This window comes from Aquila chrysaetos, chromosome 3 (genome assembly GCF_900496995.4).
Source record: "Aquila chrysaetos chrysaetos chromosome 3, bAquChr1.4, whole genome shotgun sequence".
Classification (NCBI taxonomy): Eukaryota; Metazoa; Chordata; class Aves; order Accipitriformes; family Accipitridae; genus Aquila; species Aquila chrysaetos.
Window position 1 is genome coordinate 992,485 of NC_044006.1, and position 21,383 is coordinate 1,013,867.

Here is a 21,383-nt window from a genome sequence, read left to right on the forward strand (position 1 = left end):
AAAAATCTCCTGATTTGCATCAGTGCCTGGCTGACAGTCAGGAGGGCCCAGGAAAGACGAGTCAAATCGGTTTGCAGCTTTGGTGGAAGCGCTGCCTTTCGCTTCGCATACGGGTGCCTGCGATGCGGTGCGGGCAGGACCTGCCCCAGGTTTTGCTGCTGCAGCCTTCAGCGACAGCCAAAAGGACCCGCCTGAACGTTTGCACTTGTAAATAGTCACCCGGGATAGCACGTCCCAAATGGACCTTCCATAATAATTAGTTAATGTATGTGTGTACACAGGGCGAACATAGGGGTTTGTAGCGCGCACAGGTAAAGTGTCTCCCGTGTGTCCCTGACGCAGTTGGGTTGAACACCATTAAGCCTCTGGATAAGCTTTGCCCCCAAATTTCAAACGGAGCAAGCCATGGGGATTGGCAGTGCTCAGTCGCACCAGCGTGCAAACCCGTTTTCGATACCTTTGGAAATAGCTGCTGTTGCTTCCGCAGCTCCACGGTCGCAGGTCTCTTGGCCGACTTGGGAAGTCCCCTCTGTCCGCAGCCGGCTCCGCCGCGGAGCCAGGATGCTCCAGAGCACGGCAGAGCTGGACCCAAACAGCAGACGGTCTGTGAGAGAAAAAAATCTATTATCAGATAAATATCATGGAGAAAAGAAAAAAATTAATTTATATTTGCTCTGCATGAAATTCTGACATTAATAGAGTTTTACTCTTGAAACATCCAAGCTCCCCTATTCTAGAAGTAACGAATTCTGACATCATCATCCACCATACCAATAAAATAGAAAACTTGATGTCAGTTATTTAGCAGTTTTAAAGCTTACCTAAGTAACAACTTTACTTATTTTTTGCATTACTTATTTTTAGCATGTTTAGATGATCTGGACATCTTTAACCACACCTGTGCTTGCAGCCAAAGCCTGGCAGAGTGAGGAGAACATCAATGAACTACCAAAACCCACAAAAGTTGGGGCCAGAAGAGCCGCTGCCCTGGCCACGCATGGCTCCTGTGTTAGCGCAGACCCCGCAGCTCGTGCCACAGCACGCTGCCGGCGTGCAGGAGACGTCCGAGGTCGGCAGGTTTGTGATGGGTTGGTTCCTACCACTGAAGGGCTGCAGCCAGGACCGATGTTCACATCCAGATAAATCCTGACTCCCGACGGGAGCGATGCAGAGTTTAAACCATAAACCTTCTCCCATGCTTGGGACAGAGCTTCCTTTGCACTCAAAGGCAGCAATGCTCAGCTTTGCCCCCCCTTTTCCTTCTCACCAGGATTTTTTAAGCAAGCAGACCGAAGAAGCTAGGCTTCACTGCTGCTGCACTCCTGTCCACCAACCCCCCGGCATTAGTGATGCGGAGGAATGGGGAGAATGGGGCACCATCGCCGCTGTTCTGCAACACCACAGCACCACAGAACGTAAGGAAGTTCAGTATTCTATCACTGTACAAATCTAAACATTCCCACAGCCCCACTGCCCAATTTATGAGATCACCGTCAGCCTTGTGGAAGATCCACACAATGAGACCAGTACCCAGACCTGTAACAGAATAATTCACGTTATTCTTTTCTTACTACCTAGAAAAGAGAGAGGAAGGATGTAACAATAAAGTAGTTTACAGGTAGTTTCAGTGAACAGTATAATTGGTATCACGTTGTTAACGCGCTTTAGAAGACATTTTCAGATCCATTTATCCAACAATTGAGTAAGACAGTAACGTAAAAGCCACGTCAACAGCAGCAGCAAGACCCCTGGGCCAGTCTTGGTGCTGCTGCCCATAGGCAGGGCAGGTATCCCCCTCGCCGCCCCGCTACTGCAGGGGGGGCTCCCACAGCCACAGCCGTCACTCCCGCAGCATCCCACTCCCACACTGCTGCTTTTGGAGCACTCAGGTATGCGTTTCCCAAGAGCCACGCACCGTGTCTGCAGTAGGTGCACTGCGTTCGGTTATCTACAAGTGTATAAAAACCAATTTAATGAAGCCGAGACAGGACTGCAGCCCCCATCCCCTTTAATCATCTGAGCAGAGCTCTGGAACACTCCCAGTTAAAAAAGAGGAAAGGAAAAGCAATATTGCCTTAGAGAGCACAGAGGATGACTTCAGAAAAAGAGGATTGAAACCACAAATGCAGGTTTTACAGAGTGTTTATTTTTCCAATACCACAAGGGACATACATGAGCAGGCCCCCCCCGGAGGGCTCTGCAAACCAGACCAGTTCCATCTGTACACTACAGTGGCCCCAAAGGAGGCAGAGCCAGACCCCCCAGCTCCGCTCCCTATCTTTGGTAAGCAGGTTTCACACCTCCGCTCCGCCGTCACCAACACCGCAGTTCTGTTCATCCCGGGGTGCGTGCGCGGGTCCCTCTCATTCCCACAACATGAGGCTGTCAGGTGCATTAAGGATAAACCATTGCTGAGACTAAACTTGTTGCATCCCTCAGGCTTGCATCTCAAACAGGGACTTGTACAGGTAAAAAAAAAAAAAAAAGTGCATGGTCAAGGGAGGTAGGATAGAGCTAGAAAAGGGACTAAAGAAAAAAAAAAAAAACAAACCCCTACAATTCTTGCTACTGCTGCTTAAATGAAACGGCTGACTTCTCCCCTCACTGAAGCAATTATTTCTTGGTAAGTAATTGCTCCAACGAGGAAGAGAGTCACGGTTTTGCTCTCAAGGATGTTCACCTTCTTGCAACGCAGCTACAGCCATGCTCTAGGAGATCTGTTACAGCAACAACTGGCAATAGCTTAGAGGAGCGACCAGTAAAGTACACTTGACTTGGCAAATCCCATCAGGTCATCCTTCAGTCCGCACATCACAGTCTACCTGCACAACGCAGCACGGACGCCCAGGCAGAGAGGGAGGCTGTCAGAACCGAGAGACACCGTTGCGTGTTGAGCCTCACATTAGGCAAGACAGAATACAGTGGCTCTGACTACAGATGCAGATTAATAACTAACACCACTTTAATGCAATACTGCTGTAGAGCCTGAAAATCCAAGGAAAAAAAAAAAAAGAACCCTTTATGTTCTATGTACATTACATCCATTTACAGAGTTGGCCAGTACTGTGTACAACATATAAATACATGATCAAACAGATGCATAGAGGATACTTACAGGAGCCAAATAATTCACTTTATACATCCAAGAATGAAAATATAAAAAAAGGAAAAAACACTGCTTTAAATGTTAGATGATCGTCACACAGATGCACAGCTAGACGCTTGCAAGTGGTCAGATGTTGTCACGTTAAGGTCCTCATTGCAGGACTGCAATGCAGAGATCGCTGGCCACGTAAACGAGCTTCTAGGAACCTCCGACATTTCACACTAGTTTGTGGCAAGTCAGCCAAAAAAGGCAGTCACATCGGCTGGTCCAAGAGTTCAGCCAGGCACACAGTTCCCTGCGCCACACATCTTCCTGCAGACCAGCAGAAGGCATTCGGTTGGCACCTGCCACTTTTTTTTTTTTTTTTTCCTCTTCTTCTTGCATCCTCCGAGTTGGCTCCGTCCAGTATACGGTTAGCTGTATACGGCTCTACAGCCACCTGCAGAGTGCTTTACTGGGCACCACGTTCTGCTGTAGCATCCAAAGACCGTACAGAACCGTCACTGCAGAGCAGCTCTTTGCTTACACTTACTGTACAGCGGTCCTTCCCACACAAACCAAGAATGGAGATGGCAGAAGGGGAGAGTGGAAGACTGTAGGGCCTCACCTAGCGCAGCCCTGAAATAGAAAACACCCTGTTCCAGTTCCTTTGGATGTAAAGATTTCCTCGACGGAGGGTCCACGGATTGCCACAGCAAACTGCCTGTCATTCAGGTGTTAGCCTCAGCACGTGTACCAGAGCACAATCAGTATTTCCACGATAGCACGAAGCAGAAGGATCGCTCCAGTGGGGCGCAGCCCACCGAGACTGGAGTGTAACCGTGAGCAAGAAAGGGTTTTGCACTGTAGATTTTAGTGGGAAGGCAAGTCAACTTTCCTCACCAAAACAAAGTGTAATAGCATTTCTACTATAAACAGAATAGTATTTTGTGTACAGGTTTTAGGATCAGTCGTTATCAAAATACACACACTGAATATACAATTTGTCCCATGGCCATAATTTATTATCTCACCACAAGGCACAATACACAAAGCTTAGAGGGTCCTATACAGTCATCGTGACAAAACGCCCCGCAGCCTTTACACATGATCATGGCTTTAAGGCTGCACGAGCACTTGAACGATATCTCGTCAACACTGCTGCTATCAGCAAACATCTGCACAGAAAGGGACGTATTATGGTTTGCAGCAAAGTTCGCTTTGTGGGTTAGCTGCATCATGCTTCCAGCAAGGCTTCTGGGAAAAGCTGGAGTGCTGGATGAATAATTAAAGCTGGTGGAATTAAGCTGCAGCTTAGAAAGCTTCCCATAAAATGCTTGCTTGATATTGAGCTGAGAGGGTATGGAAGAAGGCTCCAAAGGGTGATTGTGTCCTTTTCCTGGTTCCCTTGAAAACTTAAAAAATGGCAAGTCCATAACGAGCGGAACACTTTGCAAATGCTCAGTCAGCTCCACGGGGTTTTGTGCTGCGTCCTTCTCATTCTCCGTGTTACTCTTGGCTGGGCTGCCACACGCCAGCACATTCTCATTTTTTATTCCTCCCAGGGTGTCGGTGTGCTGCTTTGAAGTCCATTCGTCCCTTGCAGCTGGCATTCCTTCTCCTGATGCACAGCTCTTGCTCAGAGGAATCTGTTTGCTGGGGGACAAGGTTCCCATGGCTGAAACTTGATCCAAAGCCCTGGAGTGATGTAGTCTAACGCTGGGGTTGGAAGGAAAACCAGAACCAAAGAGTTTTTTGCCTTGAACTCCAACATAATTTTTATTGACCAATGTACCTCCTGTCTGATTTGGACCAAGAGAAGTTACAGTTGGAGATAAAAACTGAGGCTCCGTAGAGGCGTTCAACTTCTCTGGACTTCTATTTGTGACGACACTTGTCAGTGGGTTGTGCTGTGGCACCCGATGGACCTTGGACAACTCCTTTTGCTCCTCAAAGCTACAGGAAGAAAATGTTCTTTCCCGGGGGCCCATATCTTCAGGCTTCTGAGAGGCACTTGCCACATTTGCCAGTTGGTCTTGGCAGCTTAAAGTCGAGCCAACTTTGGAATGTTTTTCTGAAGTAGATTGATCCTCCGCATCCTCTGCTCTAGGTAACGCTGCCCCTGATCCGCACTTCTTTTCCGGGGGATCCATGGAAGATCTCATTGAGTGGAAGTCATCGCTCCTGCTTGGGGCATTTGTCTTTATTCCTACATCTGGAGAAGATTCTTTGCCAAAATAGCAACTGCTACCCCTCTCCATTTGCAGGGAGAGGCTTTCTGACTGCTTGTCCAGCAGCGGCTGTGTGATTTCCAGCTTGATGTTGCCATGAGATACTGGGAGAACTTCTTCCAATGGAAGGTTCCCCTTAAGCAGCTGCATCACCAAAGGGTTGCTGGTTTCAACAGAGGATACGGGCCGAGCAGAACCTGTCGGCCGCTCGGCTTTCTGGGGCAATGGTGCATGTGGTTCCCATCTCTGAGATGCAGCGCTCATTGCTGCAACTGCAGGGAAGTCCACAACACAGGCCAGACTATCTGTTTCCACAGATGATTTTGACCTAATCCTATCACATCTCTCAGTGCTGCTGTGACGGGAGGAGTCTTTCCCAGCCACCTCCCTACAGCTGACACTTCTGAAACATATATCCATCTCTACATTCTCATCAGCTACGTCAGCTTCAAAATCTGAAGCAGTATCTGTTGTTTCACTGTGCGTACTCTGTACTTCATCATCTCCATTTGTCTTGAACTCTTGAGTCTCTCTCAGTGGCTGATGCACATTTTCTTGTTCTGTTCTAGGGCACCTCTCCCTCAGCTGCAGAAGTTTTTCAGAGGTATCTATCCTATTCTGAGAAATAAAGTCATCATGTAAAGAGGGTTTCACCAGAGACTCTGTATTTTGTTCTTCATTACTTAGTTTGCCATCACTCTCTTTCTCTGCCTGCAGGTGTGCAAAGTTATACAGTGCAGGGACTGCTTTCTCCACTCCAGTAGTCACCATTTTGGAGTTATCGCTATCAGCAACACATTTTTCCACAAATGTTTCAGAGCCATTAAATCTAAATCTAGCTACCATTTCTGGCTCATGGCATTCTTCTTTACCACCTGATGACAATTCTGGCAGAAAAGCAGGACAACTGGAGGAATTTTCCTTTGTGTCAGAATGATAATCCAACTGTACGGTGGGAGCACTAACATCTTTGAATTCTGACACAACCCTCTTTCCTGTAGGACTGATCACAGCTCCCTGCACCCGAGAACAAGACAGACCGTTCACTGGAGGAATCATGCATTTCAGCTTTGTACTTTGCCTCTCCTGTGATGCAACACAAGACGGGGTTTTGGTCCTTGGGTCGCAGAGGAGCTGCTCAGGGGCTCTCCTCCTGCCTCTCAGAAGTTGCATTGTTTAAGGATGACCCAGTCAAAGCATCACAGAACTGCCTTCTAGGTGAACCATCACCAGGTTGAGCTTCCCCTGAGCTAGTGCCTGCAGCGCGTTCCAGATCACCACTTCCCTCACTCTTTGAAGAAAAGGGGTCTTGTCTTGAAGAGAGGAAGGAATTTGTGTTGGCCTCCTGAGCAGCCACCTCAGAGTTAGCCTTTTCTCCATTCACATGGAGAGACGACAGTAATTGTGTTCGTTGTAGATCTGACGAACGCTTTCCATGAGCTCTCTTTGATCTCCGGTGCTCTGTATGGCTGCTGGATTCTCCTCCACCACCTCCTTCATCAGTACTTCTCCCTCCACCTGGGCCACCCCCACCTCCAATGGCGGCTGTAGCAGCTTCTCGCTGGGCTCGGGCTTGCAAAGCACGGGCTTTAATGTCTGCGAGTGTTCTGGCCCCAGTCCTGCCCCGGCTGGAGGGCTCCGTGTTGGGGATGATCCTGGGGCATATCTGGTAAGCGGGCTGACCTTTAACCACCCAGGGTGGTTTAATACGTGAAAGTTGAATCTGAAAGAAAGGGAAAAGCAATTAGTTCTAACACTTGACCATTTTCAGACAGTGAGATGCATTTTATTAGCATCTGTTCATCACAGTTCTTATCACAAGAATTCAACAAAAACTTGAAATTCCAACTTAAAAACTAATTTTGGCAGAGAAGTAGCATGCTCTCTGTAACCTCTGCTTATGTGCTCTGTCATGCGATACGTAAAGCTCAGTTAATATTCACATTGTTTTACCAGTGCCCGCAAATACGAAATAAGTGATTTGCATTCAGATCTTCAGAAATCAAAATGGTCTCCTTTATACCAGGATGACAACCCCGAAGCTAAGATGGATACCTCTAGCCAAAATGGGAAAAGTCAGAAGGAATACTATGATTCTGCCCAAAAGGAAAGGAACTGAGAAACTACACAGGATAAAGAATACAATTTGAAGGTCTCTTGCAACAAGTCAGCTAGTTTCAGGAAAAGTGATTTCTGTATCCACAGAAATGCCAACTAACAGAGTAAGTCAAGGTTACCCTGTGCTCTTGTGCAAAGACCTTGGAATGATATTCCATTCTTTGCCTGTCTAAATAAGATAGTAAACTGTGGTAATCAGGGGTACTTAGCCAGCTCTACCAATGAAAAGATTCCACTTCTTAAGATGACAACACTTGACATTTTAATGTTTTGATGCTGCTGAGCATGACAGCCCTGAGATACCAAGCAGCTATAATTCTCTTTCCTACCCGGATGGGTGGGACTTTTGGCTCCTCTTTAGTAGGCTGTGGCTTTTCTGGGTGAACACTTTCAATTGTGTTACGAAAGGACTGACGATCTTCAAGCCGGGGCTTCTTTTCGGGGAAGGACGCAGAGGCAGCCTCCTCAAAGCATTTCCTCTTCTGGTCCTTGGAATCCCGAGCAGAGTTCTCCTGGGGCAAACTGGGAATTCTGTTTGCAGCTGCCAATGACAGATCTTCTGATTTGCTGTGTAATTTGGAAGTCTCTGGAGAGAGGTGCAATTCTGAACTCTCTGGCTTCAGTACTGCAGCCGAAGGGCTCGTCAGATCATCTTTCTTCAGGTCTTTCTCAGGCTTTGTCTCTTTATGAAGAGAGGAATCTGGTCCCACAGAAGCGGTCTCTTTGGAAGCCTCCGTTTGCTCAGGTTCACGCAATTTGTACAGGCTCCTCCTGGCTCTGCATCGCAGGTCAGCCCGGGAGCGTTTTTTGAAGTGCCCATCTCTCTGCCGTGTAGAAGGACCACGTGGCAGTCTTGCTTCTCCTTTAACAGACAGTCCTGTCCTGTTCTCAGCATCTTCTTGCACCAAATTCTGCTCCTGGGATTCTTCTTGGGTCAAGCCCAACCTATGAGGCAAACACAAGAACTAGCTAAAAGCTAAAACCCATCCTAATTCAAGCATTTCATCTTTTACTTATAGCTGTACTGTATACCACTATACACAGTAACATACAGATGACAAAGCAGATGCTCATCAAAACCTCATTAAGTCGGTCTGGAATGAGACAACCTATAAATTTGCTATCCCACATTACCATCACAGGGAATGAGAAAAATAAGAAAATGTAAAGATGTGTGACGGAAAACGAGTAATATTAACTTGTCTTGGAAACAAAATAGACGGGCTACAAAATTCTGCTGTGACCCAGCCAATTCCACTAAGGATTTCCCTGGAGCAACAGTCTGAATGATTCACCCCACCACCTGTATCTTCCAAGGAGTTTATGCTGCACCTTCTTAGGTATCTGCAAGTAGAAAGACACTCTGCCACCTGCATAAACATAAGTAAAACAGGACAGATGAGGTAAAATTTCTCACTTTTGTCCATAGTAGTCCTCAAAGAACTTCTCTTTCCATTGCTCCACTCTCTTTTCCTTTTCCATCTCCTGCCGAATTCGAACTTGCATCTCATGAGTGAATTCACCTACATGGAAGCAAGAGACTGAAATTCAATCCCAAACCAAACTGATTCCGCAAATACAACCTTTTGTGTTTTAACAGTACAGTAGCTATATATACGAAGGACAGATTTTCTGTTATTGCCCTGTTCTCCACCCTACTATGGATCCACATGCTGCCTGCAAGTCCTTAAGGGCAATGGTCATACAGCCTCAAGCAAGTCTGAAAAAAAGAAAGAAATCATGTTTTACCAGACACAGGCCACCATTTCAGGAAAGGTAAGTCTGGCACTACTTTAGACCTCCACCACTTCATTCTGAAGGTCCCATGGCACCAAGGAAAGACATCTTTGATTTTAAAGAAAAAAAAAAAAAAAAAAAAGAAGAAAAGTTGGGGGCAACATAGCCAGATACGCTGCAAAGCTGGACTGAATTCCCATTCATTAACTGTAAAAGAAAAACAAAATAAATCCCATAAAATGAGTACCTATTCTCCAGCCACCTAGGAAAGCGAACCTACTCACCATCAGCTAGTCGTTCTCTCCAGCTCTGTGCAGCGTGGGTGAAGAATTCATTATTCAGAGCACTGCCACTGAGACGCATCAGCCCATCAGCCCCAACCTAATGGGACAAACCCAGGACAAACAGAAAACATTTGCTCCAGCCGTTCCACAATCAAGAGGCAATGCAGTGAATGGAAAACACCCAAGTGCTGCACCCTCATACCTGTCTATCAACTTCTGGAAGGAGGTAAAGAAGCTGCTGCTGGAAGTGCGATGGGAGCGCATTAAAGGTTCTGGAGTTTATCAGAGCTCGCAGGTTTGTATTGACAAGAATGGAACCAGGCGTTTCAAAGTCAATATCCTCACCCCTGTTTCGTTTCATTTGCCCTGTAGTTTAAGGACAGGCAAATGAAATAAATGTTGTATAAAAGTATTTCAGCATTATGGGCAAGAAATTCATGTCAAACTACTACAGCAAAAGAAGCAAGATGCACGAGAAAAGGCTGTAGTATTCAAGTATGAAGAAAGACTCTCTCAAACACACTAATGAATAGACATGCATCTGGAATTTTGATACAAGGTCACATTTCTGTCATATTCAGGTACAATTCTCGATGCTGCTCTTCAGACTGGGCAAACTTTTAAGCAATTGTCCCACTAATGTACAGGGAGGAAGGTCTGGCTTGTGAGCATCAAGAACATCACATGCCTTCTGAAGGAAGAGAACCTCAGTGTTCTTCTCTCAGATACACATGGAGTTCAACATTGCCTGCTGTTATGGCCAGTTATTCTTCTAACTTTAATTAGAAGCACCTACCAGCTGTGGGCTTTCGGATGCCTCTCAAAAGCTGTGGAGGATCCCTGTTTATTTCTGTTCTACTACGCAAGGTGGCTTTGCACAGGGCCAAAGAGCTGCTGCTGCTGCTGGATGTGCTACTGCTCTCCCCATCAGCATGCCTTCCTGTGAAGCCTAAAAGCAAAACAATTACATAAAAATATGCAAAGAACAGCAGAAGCCCAACTTGGAGAGTGGTTTAACATACAAGAATTATCTGCTAATAACAGACCTGCTATTACAGGGTATTGCCCAGTTACCAACTATTTTGATGGAGTTAAACACATACACAACTCTCTACAGTCACATGCATTCTCATCAAGTGTTAAAGAAATCCTCAGGCAAACTTACAGATAACGAGGGACTACTGATTAAAAGCTACCTATGCAGTCATTAGAAAACCACCACAACAAGAGCAGTGCTCACCGGAGGCAGACTCCATGTGTGCCCCATTTACTTTCAGTGGTGTTAAGACAACACGTGGCAGCATTACACCAGTCTTTTTCTTTTGTTTGGATGTCTGCAGGCCAGAAAGAAACCAAAAACAAAACAAAGGAACAAAGACATTACAGAGGGGTAAAATAATCTTCTAAGCAGCACATTACTCAGTTAAAGAGCTATCCAGCTCCTAGGTAAATCTTCAGGTGTCATTACATTTATGAATAGCAGAGAATTCAAAACTACCTTCCTGTACATGATCCCTCCCCATACTGTAAACTCCCCAACTAAGGAGACAGCCCCATAACTCCCTCTGAGGCACCTGCGCACAACTAGTCCCTGGCACGCTCACCCAACTATCATACAATAATGAAAGCTCCCCTTGAGAGGCTTCACGCTTCCCATTAGTCCCACTTTTTCCTACCTGGGAGGCGGTTCTGTAGCTCTCCCTGGTAGCAGCAGGTCCCTTGCTCTGAGATTCAGTGGAACATGAGGCATTAGAGGAGGTTTCATCAAGAGACACTGAAAGAGGTGGGCACTCAGTCAGACATGGAAGTAGATCCTATAGTTTAATATTAATGTCATTAGACACTTACCATCATTATCACCACTCACAGTGCTTGCTTCATTGGATTCGCAACTTTCTGCATCTGCCGTATCCTCCAGCTCCTCCCCTTCTGGCACAGACAGAGTCCGAGACCACTGCAAGGCATCCTTCTAAATGGGCAAACAGAAGTGGGATGGCTACAGTCCTCCCACCCAACCACTACGACTTAAACCAATGGGAACAGACGGTTTAGCGGATATACTTCTTAAGCTTAATTTTTTTCATCTTCCTTCATCCTTGATGCAGAAAGATATTTTAAAGTATATTTGGGCTCACAGTGGAATAGAAGTCATCTAAACTACTAGCACACTTCATAGACACCTCCTAGACGAGTAATTCAAACATATCCAAAATACATAAGGTTAATAATTCGTCACACTTTTCTGCAAGTAAGCAGTTTGTATTAAAGAAAAGTATCTCATTCTTACTACAAAAGAACAGGTAGCACAGAGTAGCGAAATACTAAGACAGTAAGCTTAAGAGATGTATTTATGACTCGTATAATCAAAGCCATTTCAATTCCATCTATTTTCAGCAAAATACGGCAATTCAACAAAATTTTCTGACAACAGAAAAAAATATGCAAATGAAATAGCTGAGATACCTGTTGTCTATCAAGCTAATATTTATCAGGGTATCCAACAGTACAAGACAATGCAAAAGAAAAGCCTAAGACCAGAAACATTTTCAACATTTGAGATTAGTGGGACAATAAACTAAAAATAAAAAATGTTTCAGAGAGACCTCAAGATCTGAGGAAAATGGTGACACTAAATATACACAGAATGCAGTGGAGCACAAACCAAGCAACCAGAAGAATGAATATACATTTTCCTATCAAGATTTTACTCGTAGCTACAAGCTCTTGGACCAATTTAATTTATTGGTTGGCTGTGTTCCCTTGTGGCTGGCAGAAAAGGAGTGAATGGGACTGTTGCAATAAGCGCCCACCTGAGTTGGACACAAGTACTGGAATAAGAGGATTTATCTTGCTTGTGCAATTCAAGAAATAATAGGGTTTTTTTCTAAAAGGAATTTATCATATACTGCTGAATATAGCTGAAAGGTACAAGCTCTAATGAAATAATGAATTCCAGACACTCTTTCACATGACGATCTCGCATGCAGCACATTCAGCTCGTATGATGCTCAGTGACAGTTTAACACTCAGCTATGCATAACAAGCAGAACTTGCACCTCGGCCCTCAGTTGAGAGCAGGAACTCAGCATTTACCTTGAGCGTGAAAAGGCTGATGCGTCCAGGCAGTTTGTAAAAGAGTCCATCACCTCCCCTTGAATTGGAATGGAGCATGGCATTGAGGCAGGCTAGGGGAGAAGTGCCACTGAAACGGAGAAAGAAAGAAAACAGTAAGTTTTAAGAAATGGCCTTATCAAAAAAACAGCCTGAGAGATCTGTTTAAATGGGCGTCATTTAGCTGACTGAGCGAAACAGAGATGATGCTCATTAACTTTATGGGATGGGCACTTCAGTCAGAACAGGCATTACTGTTTTCCTCTTTGACCTGTACATCAGCCTCAACACATCACAGTGAAGCAATCAGCAGAAAACAGCAAATGTTATGCCAATTTTGAAGTTATTCTCAGCCATTTTTAGACGTTTCTAACTTGTATTACTCGTTTCCTCCCTTTCTCTGCTTGAAACTTTCAGAGTTGGATTGATTTTACAAAAAACCCAGATTTATTCAGCAGTAGAAAGATGCAAACAAACCCAGAATACTGTTTCTGGAATGTCTTCCCTGACTTGTCACAGACAAACTGCACTAGCAAAGTTAGATATAAAGGTCTGATGCACTAATTTGTCAAGTCCTACGTAACTCCCTGGTTAAAGCAACCATCCTACGCTCACAATGATGGAACTTCTGTGCCACATAATCTCATGTTTTCCAATAAGTCACACATGTGCAGACAGAAAGTTACCTGGAACAGACATTAAAGCAGCATTGATTTCATTATTATTAAAAGTGAAACTGAAAACTGGATTGAGACAAAATATTTCAAAGAAAATCATTCTCAAATCGAAAACTTAGAGCAGTTTCTGTTTCCACCCTGCATGCGTTTGTTTTTTTGGACATTTCTGCACAAGCCTTGGCAACAGACAAAATTACCCTGTATCACTTTTAGATGTTATGAAAAAAATTTCCAGCCTTCTGTCCTGTTAGACAGTGTTTTCCCTTCTGTGTTTAACAGAACGCTCCAAGCACACTAACCAGCCACACAGCACGCTTTCTTAGAATGGCAAAACAAGCAGTTTTCCCCAAAATGAGAAAAAACCCAAACAGTTAAAACTCTCCTAGGAGCTAGAACTCAGCAATGGTGCTGGGCACAAGTGTCCTGGCTCAAAGCATCAGCCACGCGGGACCATTAATGCCACTGGTAAGGAACACGGCCCTCCCAACGGACCAGTGTGACCTCCAAACCAGGGAACGCTGCCTCAGTATTGATTCAAAGGGAAAAACATCTTGAGCCACCAAGGCATTTCCTTCAGGAAATGGAGTTTCAGGAAGGGCTTCTATACAAGTACCGGCAAAGTCTGCGGCACATTTAGCTAGGCAGGATCACTGCCTTTATTCTGTGAACAATTACGCTCCAAAGAAAACAGTCTTTTCTTAAAGCAGAGAGTTAGTGACTGGGGAAGAAAAAGCAGATATCCCAAAGGAAAAACTCCGACCTTTAAAGGAACAACTTAGCTCTGTGGGATTTAACTCAACACATGCTCCGAAGTCTGGTCTTTAGTTACATACTGTGACAGGTCACTTGTCAAAACTGGGAGAGCACCAAGATACTTCAGGTGTGTGAAAAGAGACCTGCTATTACCTTTAGCAGAGGACAGCGTATGCACGTAGATCTTCAACTATCTGCTGAAGTAATAGGACTGATGTCAGAAAGGTGCAGAGTATTGATTAGAACAAAGCTGTATGAAGGTCCTCATTAAAAACCTGTCTGAATTCTACTCAGACCTGTGAAACTACTGCCCATATCCAAACCAGTGAAAATCTCAGCAAGGATCGCCAGCGGTAGGTGGGCGTTCTAACAGCTCTGATATAGATGCAGCAACACCCGCCGGCATCGTCCCTCTCCAAACAATGGCAACTCCTACACATGACACCTCTGTATGCATCACCAATTTTCACTATTCAAACCATCCCAGCTGTTTCCTGATTTCAGACACAAATAAGGAGCAGAAACAAGCTAACATTTTGAGTTGTTAGCTCCCAGAAAAAAAATCATTCTACCTTCTGTAGCTGGGTAAAGTACAGGTTCAGGAAACGCAAACACCATGGTGGAAAACAGTCCACAGAATCGAGGTGAGGGACAAGCAAGACTAGAAACAACCCACACATCTGGGTTCCCCAGAAGTCAATCAATAGGCAGCAACCAAAAGAGACTGCTTTTTCTGTCTCTGGTAGTCAAACTTTCTTCTTTTTTTTTTTTGCCACGCAGCACTAGCTGAGGCATTTGGACTATCACGGTTACCTACTTTCTTTGATCTGCAAGACACTCTCTATTTCTCTTCTACTACTGTCACAGAAACAGATGGAAGTTCACAGGAACTTAACCAAGGAAAACAGTCTCCCACTCCTGTCGTTTCCAAGGCTCCATATCAGGTTCTTTTCCATATGAAACCCACGTTGAGATGGGCATCTCCTCTGTACAGTGTCTAGAGCCACAACAGTGTGAGCTGCATTATGATGGTGTTTGGAAATCCGAGCAGAAGCCAGTATAGTAATATAAAATAAAGACTTCTTTGAGTCTCCTAAAACATAATGTCTGCTCTAGAAATGAAGCATCAGAGGAGACAAAACTTAAACTGTTCTCAAACTGGAGTCACAATAGCAGAACATACTGGGAGCTACTTACGAAAGAATCATACAAGTAAGTGGTAAGTACAACAAAACACAGGAGTCTGATCTGCAATAGGCATTTATTTTACAATAGATGGATGAAGGGGACTCTGTATGTTATAAAAAATACAAGAACAGCTTCCAGTTATTGTCAAAGGAAAAAAAAAAAAACCCACAACCTCTATATAGATGTCTATACTGTCATCTGAAATTACCATGCTGGAAAGAGAAAGAAAAGGAAGAAGAAAAGTGGGCTGGAGACAAGGCAGAACTGCACGAAGCAACACAAGCCTTCATATGCAGCCTCCCCCATGCTCCACACTATGTTTCAGACAAGATCATCAATACTAACCTCATTTCCTTTAGTCCTTCAGCCTCTATGACCTGCAGAATCTGTTTTGGGGTCATAGGAGCATCAGAGTAATTTTCCAGCACCTGAAAAGACAGAGAGACCATGTGTCATTACCAAATTTGCTTCTGCATTCACAGAACTACTCCATAAGCTGCGGTTCAGATCCAATAATATGCCTCTTAAAACTTTACTCATCTGCAAAAGACACACACTAAAAATTTCAGGCTACCTCAAGATTAGATCACGGTAAGCATCACAAAAGGCTTACCTTAATCTGGTCCCTAATTAACTGAAATACAAACATAAAGGAGAGAAAAAGAAGCAGAATCTGGCCTTGACCCCATAGCATGAAACCAGTGGAAGCTCTACCACAGACTTCAATATACATTAGACCGAGCTGCTGCCACATACAACCTTCAAAACTGTACAGTGGTTAGCAACCTTTAATGATGTAAAATGTTCTCCCTGCCATGTACCTTCCTACCTCTCAATAAAGCATCCAGTATTTTTCTGCCAATAAAAGTATTGCTGTACAACTATACAATTCAATAGCATACCTTCCTTGGATTACTGGATTCATTTCATCTTCGCTCCATCTCAAGAAGGGTACCACAGGTAAGAGTCAGAATTCTTGTCAGAGAAGGACAGAATTCGGAAAAGGACAACAATAACAGTAAAGGATGTGGAAAAAAATTACGGCTAGAGACACTAAAAAGATTTGGAGTGCTTGCCTTTGAAAGAAAACAAGTAAAATCAGATATTAAAAAGGCAATACAATAAATAACAACTCCTCCTTTCATATATTATATGAAGAATAGAATTGCCACTTATATGCAAAGAACTAAAGAGGCTATTACATTTTTTTTTTAAAGCCCATGGAACTTACTGCTCCAAAATGTCTAGAAGCAAGAACTCATGGGTTCAAGAAGAGGACCAGACATTTCTGTGGATAAGAAGATTACCCACATAAACAGGAAACAATGAACAAAAATAAGCCGCAGTAGATGTAAACCACGATGTTTCTTTGGGAGCAGATTACCCTACAGCTGCCCAACATGCGCTGCCTCCTGCGCTTTCCATTGAAGCGGACAGCACTGCTCTCTGAATGCAAAAGACGCTGAACTCAACAGACTTCTGGGTCTGATCCAGCAAAAAGACTGCGATATAGGCACTCAACACGGCCTGAAACGTCCAAGAAAAGCAGCAAGGGGTATTCACTCGGGAACTTTTTGAACGTAACCGTGGTCTAAATTCCCCTAACGTAATGGCCACAATGATGCACAATCCTGATTTCATTTGTCACCATGCATTAGAATAGTCAGCAACAGCAAACTGTCTTTCAGTTTGACTTGTGTGAGAAGCCAGTGGAGGAACCCAAATGTCCCATTTATATCAGCAACATCTAGAACTGAGTCACTACAGCACTGTGGCAAGGCACAGAGCCTGCTGACTGCCTTCTAAAGTCGCATGAACAGGACATTTGCAAAAAAAAGTGTTCTGTAGGACACCATTTGCATCTCTGTACCATCTCTGGCCTCCACAAGTAAAGAAAAAACCCAACCCACGTCACTGTAGTTCTGCACTTCAACTATGTTTTGTGATAAAAGGAATTTCTTAAATCATATCCACCAAATGTGTATTTTTCAGATGCTTGAAGATCGCAAGCATCGGTGGTGCTAACCTGGTAGGGGACAGAAATTTGAGAAGTACGTAACCTGAGATAAAACACAAAGAATTTAAAGAAAAGATCAAAGAAAGTGATAAGCCATATTCAGAGAAAGTAAACAATTTTAATTCCAGCTCCATCGCACTTTTTCTTCCACTAACCAAAAAACCTCCATAGGTTATGATGTTTCCATGCCTTCCTCATGAACTGTCACCCCCTGTCATTCAAACGGAGCAGACAGCTGACAAGGGGAAACACATCACTCCCAAGTTGAGTGCAAGATCCACAAGATGGAACATGCCTGTTCTGAAAAATAAGGAAATTCTTCACAGCTTATAAAACCTCTCTCAAGTGACAGACACAGCAAGCAAAATACACAGCCTAAAACGGAGCATGAACGAGCATTTACATAAAGATAAAAGAATCTACGCTCAGGGGAACAATTTCCAATCAACAGCTATATTAAGTGTACAGACTGCTTAATGGAAGAACTGGGGGAGAGAAGACGTTGCAGCTTCAGCCACCAAAGCTCAGTCTCCAGCACTGGCCCTCCATCCCTCTCCAACCTGACACTGCCTGTGTCAACGTCAATCTTGTATCAGGAGCTACAACTTAAACAACGTTAGCTATTCTTTACCCCCAAAAAAGATTTACTCCCCCCCCCCCCCCTATTTATAATACTGATAGTCAAGGGTCCCTATGCCCCTAATTATGGAAGTTTACATCACTCCCCCAATTAATTTACTAGACGTCTAGCTCCGATAGCACTTGTTGAATAGTCCTATGGCTCTGGGTGTTCAAATCAATCTTTGAAGGCTTATTTCATGGAACATGCATAGTATTAGCTCTGTAGGAGCAGCAACACTGAAAAGCACTTTTGCCTATGATTCTCAGAAACATCGAGAGGAATACAAAATACAACAGCACACGTCAGAAAGGAAAATTTAAAGCATTTTGACAGGGAGCATGTGTAAGACTAGTGTTAAATAAAGATCTATTTTTAGTGGATTTACAATCAGTCCTGCAAGCTGGAAGTGCAGCTACGCAACTGCGGGTCTCTCTAAGTGGATAATCTAGTATGAGATCGTTCTATTTCTGGTTCATCAATGGCTCTAAGATGCTGTTGAGGCTTAGACACCTCATGCACCCACTGTGCCTGTGCCTGAGGTTCTGGCCAAATGAGAGGAACTGCGTGAAGAGATCCCTTTCCCATCATGTGAGGGTGAGGAGGTGTATTAGGAGACTGCTTTAGAGTCACTGTCTCATGTGCTGCTTTGAGCAGCCTATAAATACTGATTTTTTTTCACCTGTTAGAGCTCAGGACATTTGAACGAGGTGACTTTGTGCAAGGTGACCTAGCAATGCCTCTGCCCCCGAGGTCACCTACCAGGAAAGCATCCCTGCCACCTGCAGTGACACACTTGGCTCACAGAATCAGGATCTCAAAGAGAAATGCACGATGAGGTACTAGACCACCAGACTCCTCCAGTGAAGTTCTACAGTGGCTGGCTTATGCCCTTCTCCAGTTTTTCAAGAAAAGTCATGTGGGTCTAAAATATTATAATTTACACACAAAAGATTATGCAAGTTGCTGGAAGAGAGATGCTTGTCTGATTAGGTTTCCTCCTGGCAAGCAGTAAGAAAACATTCTGATAGCCAAACAAATCTTACTCAGAAGGAGCACCAAGACCTATCCCGAACATCCTCATTACCAGGCACGAGTCTCAGCTGGACTGACCCACACTGTTCTTTCTGAATGTTTATGTGCTCCAACGCATAACCGTGCCAAGCAAAAAACAAAATAAACACACACACACACAAAAGAAAAAGCAAGGAAACAAAACCCCCTCAAGCCCTGTAAATCCATTTCTACAGAAGTCCATACACCACACAGCAAGTAGACCCACATCCTCACAAGTCGAGGACCACTGACAGGGCTACGGGGAGGAAACCGCAGAGATCCGTTCACGCTGGCTGCGGGCGGTCAGATCATCCCTCGCTCCATGTACTGGCACTCCTGTACCTGCACAGATCTGCGTCACCGTGTCACCGAGAGACAGCAGCTCCCAGGCAGAGGCCAAAGAGAGCAGACTCCTTCCAGCCAGCCACAGAAGCAGACAGCGGTGACCATCGGCGCTCCGTGCCGAGCAACAAGCCTCAACACCTCCAAGTGCGCCCCTTAAATAAAGCTTCTGACTAGTTCACGCTCGCTACCTGAAAGACACCGAAGTTACTTTTCTTTTTGTATTTCCTAGGTTATAAATGGGGCTCAAGACAGATAGGGCTTTAAACACTTCATGGAGGGAATTTATCCTTCTCCCACTGCGATGGCCAAATGGCAGCAGTGTTCCAACAGACCTACACAAACACCATCAAAGCAGACCTGCGTCTGGAAGTTTAAGCTTTCAACAAGCAGATTCTCAAAGACAAAAAGACTAAGCCATACCCGCGGCCACGTCTCCTAAAACCAAAAGTGACAAAATAACGTCCGAGCGTGGCGAGGGTCTAACCCCGGGGCACCGGCATGCCGCTCACCCTGCCCGCGTTTTGGGCAGGTCTGGTGCATGGAGAAAACCTGCGGCCTTGGTAATTAAACCAGAAACTTTTGACAGCGGCACTGCCTGGACTTCAGGCCAGGCCTCTCCCCGGAGGCTCCGGTTCTTCCCGCTCAGCCTTAAGCCATCTGAAAGGAAGAAAACGAACCGTTCCCACACCGAGAACCGTGCCGGGGCTGCGGGCAACAACCCAGGCAGCAAATACCGAACCGCTGCTGCTGTGGGACGGTACCCCCCCCCGCCCTCCCCGCCCCGAGAGCCCGTCCCGGGACTGGCGGGAGGAGGCGGTGGCCCCGGGGACCCCCCCCGGACGGCGGGCAGCTCGTCCCAGAGCCCCCTCGGCGGGCCGGGGCGGGGGGGGGGGGGGGGGGCTGCGCTCGCATCGCCCCGGTGTCGTCGCCCACCCACACCCCCCCCCCCGGGGGCTTTTCTCCGTCCCACCCGCCTCGGGAAGGAAAACAACCGGGGACGGGGGACACCGGTCGCAGCAGCACGGAGCCCCCCCCCCCCCCCCCGGCCGCGGGAACGGCATGGCGGGGCGGGCGCACCGGCGCCGCCGCCCCCGCCCCGCACCCCCCCCTCCTCCCCCCCTCACCCCCCCCGCGGGCGGCGCCGCCGGCCCCGTTACTCGAGGAGGAGCCCCCGGGGCGGGAGCGGGGGGGGGGGGAGGGAGGCCCCTTAGGGCCCGGCGGAGCCCCGGGGCCCACCCCAGGCCCTCCGCGGCACGGCGGCCACCGGGGCGGCGGCGTCGTGGTGGCGGTCCCCCTCCCCGCCTCACCAGGCGGGCGGCCTCGGCCCACGTGCGCTCCTTCTTCCTCCGCTGCTTCATCTCCTTCATCCTCCTCCCGCGCGGGGCGGCGGGGCGGCGGGGCGCGGACCGTTAGGCGCGCGCGGGCGGGCGGGCGGGCGGGCGGGTGGCGGCGGGGGCGGGGCGGGCGCGTGGCGGGGGCGCGCGCGCGGGCGGGGGCGGAGGCGCGGGCGGGGCGCGAGGCGGGGGCGGCTGCGGGCGCTACGGGAGGAGGCGGCGGCGGCGGCGGCGGCGGTTCGGGCCCGACATAACAACGGGGTCAAAGGGCTGGGAGCAAAGGGGGGGGGGGGAGGGAGGGGGCGGGACTCGGCGACGGTGGCCGCGGCGGGACACGGCGCGCTGGCTCGCCGCGACCGAAGGGGCGGGGGCCGGGCGCGGCGGGCCTGGGCCTCGTTTGAAGGCAAACAGACCGCAAGGCCTGCCGGGAATCGTAGTTCCCGCCCCCGCTGCCGCCGCGGCCCCGCCTCCGTCGGCGGACTACAGCTCCCGGCGGGCGCCGCCCGCGCCGCGCGGCATGCCGGGAACAGTCGCCGCCGTCGGCCTCGCCTCATGGCCGCGGGGTTCCTTCCCACGGGCCGCGGTGGGAGAAGCGGCGCCGCCCGGGCCGGGAGGCGGCTGCGTGGCCGGCGTTCCCGGCCCTGGGAGAGCGGGCTCCGGCAAACCTGGGAGGGAGGGAAAGAAGGAAGGAAGGAAGGAGGGGGGGAGGGAGGCGGCAGGGGGGGCCGCGGTCGCCCGCCCGCCGTGAGGAGGGAAGATGTCGGCCGCCGCCGCGGCCTCTCGCTGCTCCCCGGCTGAGGGCTCCGGCTGTTCGCGTTTCACGACCCG

At 47.2% G+C, this 21,383-nt stretch overlaps 1 protein-coding gene across 4 annotated transcripts; it reads right to left on the reverse strand.

Annotated features, from left to right (window-relative positions):
- Positions 1-6,257: 6,257 nt before the first annotated feature.
- Positions 6,258-20,654, reverse strand: ASXL1 (ASXL transcriptional regulator 1). Of its 4 annotated transcripts, none has more exons than XM_030008683.1 (13): positions 20,529-20,626; positions 16,087-16,159; positions 15,530-15,612; positions 12,549-12,657; positions 11,304-11,424; positions 11,132-11,229; positions 10,696-10,789; positions 10,252-10,404; positions 9,658-9,821; positions 9,456-9,552; positions 8,852-8,957; positions 7,764-8,379; positions 6,258-7,039 (listed from the first exon to the last, which is right to left on the reverse strand). In XM_030008683.1, the coding sequence occupies exons 3-13, from the start codon at positions 15,583-15,585 to the stop codon at positions 6,455-6,457; spliced, it is 2,199 nt and encodes a 732-aa protein (XP_029864543.1). In that variant the 5' UTR covers positions 15,586-15,612; positions 16,087-16,159; positions 20,529-20,626; the 3' UTR covers positions 6,258-6,454. The 4 variants fall into 4 exon arrangements, with proteins under 4 accessions (XP_029864543.1, XP_029864540.1, XP_040978689.1 ...); XM_030008680.1 differs by having other exon boundaries at positions 16,087-19,878; positions 20,529-20,613; XM_041122755.1 differs by lacking the exon at positions 20,529-20,626 and adding an exon at positions 19,642-20,291.
- Between the last annotated feature and the right edge of the window lie 729 nt (positions 20,655-21,383).